Source organism: Impatiens glandulifera, chromosome 5 (genome assembly GCF_907164915.1).
Source record: "Impatiens glandulifera chromosome 5, dImpGla2.1, whole genome shotgun sequence".
In the NCBI taxonomy this organism is placed as follows: domain Eukaryota; kingdom Viridiplantae; phylum Streptophyta; class Magnoliopsida; order Ericales; family Balsaminaceae; genus Impatiens; species Impatiens glandulifera.
Genome location: NC_061866.1, coordinates 20,497,552 through 20,504,325, shown reverse-complemented (window position 1 = coordinate 20,504,325; position 6,774 = coordinate 20,497,552). Strand labels below are relative to the sequence as shown.

Here is a 6,774-nt window from a genome sequence, read left to right as displayed (position 1 = left end):
CCCTTTTTGGTCCTAGGCCCTAGGCCGTGGCCTAGGCTGCCTACCCCACTGGTCCGGGCCTGCTTACTGGGCATGGAAAGAATTACCAAAAAAGAGCTCACAACTCTAGTGGGAGTAAGGATGGCAATTTGAAACCCCCGCGAAAACCGAATCGAATTGCCCCGTTTGGGATGTTTTTTCCCCGAAACCGAACGGGGATGGGACGGAGATGGTATTTGTGACCCCCGCCCCGCCCTAATTTTATCTTGATTCTGCCCCGAACACCATAAACATAATTAAATATATTAAATCTGTAATATATTTATTTATTCACTGTATTTTGTAAGAGTAGTAAGGTTATTTCTTTATAATAATATAAAATTTTAATATATTATAATATATATTATATTAAAAAATTCGTTTATGTAATTTTATTGTATAATTTGTATTTTTTTAATATTATTAATGGTGCCCCGCGGGATTATTCGAAACCGAAAAAAATCATACAGGACGGGGATGGTATTAAAAAAATCTCCGAAATTAAAATAGGGTGGAGATGGTAAATACATTCTCCGCCCTGAACCGTCCATTGTTATCCCTAAATGGGAGAATACATATATAGTTCTTGATGCAACATATTGCGGAAATATAGATAGCTAATGATTGTATTAATTCGAGTATTAATCAATACAATTTATACTAATTGACTCGTTAGTTTATGTATATGATAATTATTTATCATTTAATATTGTTAATTTATATTTATAATAAATGAGAGATTATATCAATAGAAAATTTAAAATAGGGAATGAGAAAATGATTGACGTACAAATTGGCAAAAAAATAAAAAATAATTCTTTTTTCTCACCTTATATTTTATCATTTTTTTTTTAACCAATAACTTGATGTTAAGTCATTCCCTTCTTCAATTTTCCCTCCCCAACACTCTTAATATAGCCCAAAATTTAACAAAATTCAAATACAATTATTTTATCTCTTTAAAAACATACAAAATGAAAAGAAGGTTAAAAGTTATTATTTTTTCATTCAATGATATCTTTATTGATACGTTTTATTTTTCACCTCTCAGATTTGAATTAATATCATATTTTATAAAGTACAATATTCTGCTTAGTCGAATCGAAATTGTTCGTCTCAAATTTTTATAATCCATAATACACAATTTTGTATGGATAATTTGTTGTGCATATCAACCAATTATTTTGGTAATTCTTTCTTTGAGTATGATACATTCTCAGCAATCAGCATAACATGAAACAAGATAAATAAATACACTATGGGGCTTAAGGCTATGCCCAGCCCATATTTTTTATTAATATATATAAATGGGTCGACAACTTAATTAAATTTCAAATTAATTTATTAACAACTAAATATATTTGAACATTTAAAAAATAATAATATTTATATTAGTTAGTTAAGTGAAATCATTTATATTTCATCATGTACAATTCCTTATAAAAAAAAAAAAATTCTTTAATTTTTATTTTACCAACCTTAACTTTAATTTTTATTTTTATTCATTTCAAAATAAAGTTGTGAAATCTATGAAGTTGTTTCATTTTGTTCAGTAATGAATTATTAAAAATGATATTTTATTTGGAGGCTCACTTAAAAATATTTGATTTGTATGTTTTTTCATGGCTTGTTTGAAAACCCCATATTCATAACTGAAGTTGAGCTTGAACTTTTTTTTTTATTTACTTATTTTATTTTAAATATTTTATTGGGTATTAATTTATATAAAATAATAGTCTGAATACACTTTAATTAGGTACATATTAACAAATTTAATAACATTTTTCAACTATACTCCAACTTCAAACGTTTCAAACAAGTCCTAATTTAACCATAATTAGTTAAACTAGGTATAATTTTTTTTTCTTCATTATTTACAAATTCATGCAATGTTACTTAATATTGGATAAAGATTATTTCAATGAATATAAATTCTTTTCTACATTAAAATTTAATTTTTTTAAAAATTTGTCGTACTATTTAATATATAAATTCTCATTTAGTTGTTTTAATTTAGTAAATATTATTTTTCATACTTATAATTAACTCTTTATAAAAAGAAAATAACTAGCAATTTGACTGATATATCATAATCCTTACAATAACATTTCTTAATAATTAAGATGGTTGATACATAAATAATTTCTTATTAAAAGTAACATCAATAAAAACATTGCTCAACAGACGGGGCAACCAGCTTTTCCAAGACCTTCCGAAATTTCTTCTAATATGTTTATGATAGCAGCAAAGGAAGGCCTGATTAAGGGGTCTTTGTTTGTGCAATCCTCCATTAACCTGAAAATATATATATGTATAATATTAGCAAAAAATATATATATATATATATATATATATATATATATATATATAAATGATTAGGGGAGGGAATTTGATGAAGGAATGACTTGGCATAATCTTATTCGCTGAAAAAATTAAATAATTTCACTCTTTTCTCTCTTTCCTCCCACTTTTACGTTTTCCAACCAATGAAGGTAATGCCAAGTCATTCCCTCACCAAATTACTTCACTCTATCACTCCTCTATATATATATATATATGCTGCAATTATTCAGGTTTAAGGATTCTTAATTAGGTGGATAATTTACACTTAATTTGTGTGTGCCCATGATTACAAACCTTAGTTTCATTTCCAGTATTGAGAGGAAAAGAAGATGACACAATCTCTAATCAGGGAGGGAACAAATATGTAACAACAAAATGCATTTTGTAGGTTGATTTGATAGCTTTATTGGGCCGTGTTTGTATAAATTGTGGGGTTTTTATAAATATTTGTGTGGTTGTGCTTAAAAGATAAAATAAATCCTGCTCTGTTTTTATTTTTTACGATAATACACTCACTGTTGCACTCTTCCAGGATATCGACTTATCTGGAACTTGGGCAAGTCAATTGAGTTGTCATGTGTAAAGTCAACATTATTACTGGCAATGTTCCATCCTTCAAGCATCTATAATATATATTCACCATAAACAGCAAATGAATCAAGCAACTTAATTGGATAATAAAAAGTGTTTTATCCTTTAAAATATAAAAAAACGTACCTGATACAATATTAAACCAAATGAATAGATGTCCTTGTTAGTGTCATTTGATGGAGAGCTAATTGTGCCAACAGTATTACCATTTATATGGCCTGAAATGATTAAGTCTTGACTTGTGTTTATCCTTTGATACAGCATCTGAATCCAGTATTCTCCAATCTTCAAGTGCCCACCATCATCATGCAACAAGTTTCTGCAACAAATGTATAAAAACAGAAAGTGAAACAAAACATAAAACATCTCACAATTCACTAACATAGGCTAATTAAAATTTTGAACGTCTTACATTAAAGTGGGGTTATTACTAGCTTCCATAAAAGGGACAAAAAAATGCAAAACCTAAGATTAATTCTAGATATCTACAAGAGTGTAGTTACAAATATGGATACCAATTTAAATTCGTTATGATTGTCGCAATCTGAATTCCCTGTTTGGGGCAGTATTTCTGTGGTTTGACCAACATTGGTATTTGCATGCCTCGTCATGCCTCCACCCGAACACTATATCGATTTTAATGATTGTTTATGCATTCATTTCCTATTTTAATGAATTTAACACCATAATGTTTAAATGTTGCTTTGATAGCTATCTAATTCTCACGATAAACCTACTAAATACAAAAAATATGAAATTGAAATAGACAAATATATATAGAAGAAAATTCCTTTGCATTTAAAATGTTAATATTATAACAGTTAGTTATGTGTTTAGTTCATATTTATAAGTGATCTCAAATAATTAACCATAAATATTCTTTTAAGTTCAAATTCTACTAGTGTGATCTCCACACCAATATAGACCAGGGAAGTGTAATGTGAATGAGTTATGTTTGACTTATATAAGGATAAAAACAGTATAGTAAAAATAAGATTCATAGGACTATTGAGCCTTCCAACAGTAACTATTTCGTTCGTCTACGGCGGAGGCAATAAAATAGTGAAGTCGTGTTACTCAAGAACATAAATTAGATTAAATCATAATCTCTAACTAATTTTCAAATTTTATAGGCTATAGTTAAATTAGAAAATAAATAAATCTAAGAGGATTGATAAACAATAAAGGCATAATAAAGCTACATATAATAGTTCAAGAATCTAAGCAAAGTAAAATTTACCCAGGATTCAAATGGTTGTGAAGTATAGGGAAGGGCTTGTGTTGATGGAGATAATTCATTCCCCTGTTAATCAATATTATTGCAATCATGAGATATAAAGAGAACTTAATTGGCAGAACAATCATAAAACCAATGTTTGTATTACAACATCATCAATCATGCAAGTATTTCATTTTGAACAAAGCACAAGAGATTAAATGCAGTACCTGGCGATATCAAATGCATACCCAAGAACAGTTGATAAGTCTAGACGAACTTTTTTGGCCAAAGTACTTTCCAAATTCCCCTTCATAAGAAAACAAAAAAGATAAAGATAAGACAAGATGAGTCATAGAAGAAGGTTAGTCTGCAAAGAGAATTAATAATATTGTTCTTATTCCTCTGCCTCTAACTTCTCCTTTTCATCTGTCTCCTATTAGAATCACTCTCATTTCTAAATTACCATCAATGGGCGAGTCATGTTTGATATTTTGTTTGTAAGAAAACTAGATTTTGTAAAATTTAGAGGGATTACTATGGTTTCTTCATGAATATTCACATGTAATTGACAAATTTGAGTGAAAACAGAAAATTAAATTAGAAAAGTATATATTCTGAATAATTTCAACTTACTTTGGACAAATCTGTAATGAGAATCATCTCCTCACCCTGCACTATTGAACCAAGAAATTGCAGAATATTGGGATGACGAAGTTCTCTTAAGAGTGTATTATCTGTAGCAGTTAATACCCTGCGTGAAAATTTAAAGATCCCGAAATATAAATCAAACTAAGACATGTATTTCAATCAAGTGAAGAACAGGAGAAAAACTTACATTTTCACTGGATAACTTATGTGTCGTTTGATCACAGTCTTCAAAACCCAAGTTCCACGCCACTTTACTTTTTCAGATTCACCATATAATCCCTAAGAAATTTTAGCTTTCAGTCAATCTTCTATTCTAAAGAAGAAGAAAAAATGTGAGTTTTAATTATGTCATTGTTTATACCTGTTGAACTATTGAAGGGTGCTGAAAATTTAGTTCAGATATATCAATATCAACTTCACTGGAATTGTCTTCTTCGTAGCGAACTGTCTGGCATTTAGTAGAACTCATCATTCATTCCATATCTTTGATTTTGAAAAGAAAAGAAAACAAAAACTAAGATAACCCATTGTGAAATCAACAACCAATTACCATTTGATTGTCATTGCTAGTATCTTTGCCACCATTGACTTCCAAAATTCTACATATATCTCGATGTCCATAAAGCCTTGAATCTGTTAGTGGCTTGATCAAATTAAAGAATATTGTCAACAAATACTATTATCTATTCATGGAGGAGGCAAAGATATCTATATCTATATCTATAAATATAAACATATATTTACAGTTCGATTCCAGCGATCTTGCAGATTAACCTCAGCGTTGTAAGCCAATAGGAGCTCCACGATGGACGCGTGACCTTCGCTGGCCGCGAGATGGAGGGCAGTGCGTTTATCATAGTCTTGTACATTTGGAGAAATCCCTTCTCTAAGCATTTGGTTTAGACCCACTTTGTCCCCTCTTGATGCAAAGCTCAAAAAGTTACCGATGAATTGCATGCCAAAACCTGTTTCTTCTCCACGCGATTTTGAGGAGATCGTCATTTTCTTATGCATCAACCCTTCTGTTCAAAATCCCCCTAGATTCTTTCTTATACTTCTGCATCTGTATGGTATCATCAAAGTGATTAAAGAGACTGCAGGTAAATGACAAAGAGACTGCTTTAGTTAGTCGATTTCGATACCTCAATTTTCTTGCAATTAACGATCATATTCGGCGTCTTTCATGTTATTCCTTACCCAATATTTGTTTTTTTTATAGGAAAAAAACAAAAACATCAAATCATACTAGAGAGAGTCATTAAATTTGAAAAGATACGGACCCTTGTTTTGATCATCCATCCGATGGAAAATATTACAGGAATTTGTTTGATGTTGATTTATTGGAGAAAATTTATGGGATGGCCTCCATATTAGCCTTAATTCTAAAAAAGGTTGGCTCTAAATAATGTTTCCAAAATGAACTTTTTTTTCCGGGAAAAGTCTGTAATATTTTTTTACGCGTCTGATTTACCGCTTACGTACGAGAAATGTCATTCACGCATTTTCATCTAAAAAGCATGAATTGATTAACGCGTTTTAGATGAAACGCGGAAATGACATTTCCCGTAAATGGAAAGTCGAGAAATTCTATTCACGCATTTTCATCTAAAACGTGTTTATAAACTCACGCTTTTTAGATGAATGTCATTTCTTGTCTTTCATCGTATATATAATTTTTTTTGCCCTAATTTAAAACAAAACCCATTCACGAAGATCTATCGACTCTCTCCCACCTCGACTTCCAAAATTTCGTCTTTACAACTGTCGACTTTCCATTCCAACTTCGTTCAACATCATCGATCAACCTCGTTCAACATCAGCGTTCGTCGTTCGTCCGTCTCTTCGATATATTCAGGTGAGTTTAGGGCTTAGGGTTTAGGTTTAGGTTTGATTTAATCTGTAATGTTCTCTTCGATCATATATTTTGTCGTTTATATTAATGAATATTGATGTAT

At 30.2% G+C, this 6,774-nt stretch overlaps 1 protein-coding gene across 1 annotated transcript; it reads right to left on the bottom strand.

Moving 5' to 3' along the window:
- Nucleotides 1-2,124: 2,124 nt before the first annotated feature.
- On the bottom strand, nt 2,125-5,845 carry LOC124939898 (integrin-linked protein kinase 1-like). Its single transcript, XM_047480360.1, has 10 exons — nt 5,564-5,845; nt 5,370-5,462; nt 5,181-5,267; nt 5,007-5,098; nt 4,805-4,922; nt 4,399-4,478; nt 4,193-4,255; nt 3,079-3,271; nt 2,878-2,984; nt 2,125-2,313 (listed from the first exon to the last, which is right to left on the bottom strand). The coding sequence occupies exons 1-10, from the start codon at nt 5,831-5,833 to the stop codon at nt 2,196-2,198; spliced, it is 1,221 nt and encodes a 406-aa protein (XP_047336316.1). The 5' UTR covers nt 5,834-5,845; the 3' UTR covers nt 2,125-2,195.
- Nucleotides 5,846-6,774: the final 929 nt, after the last annotated feature.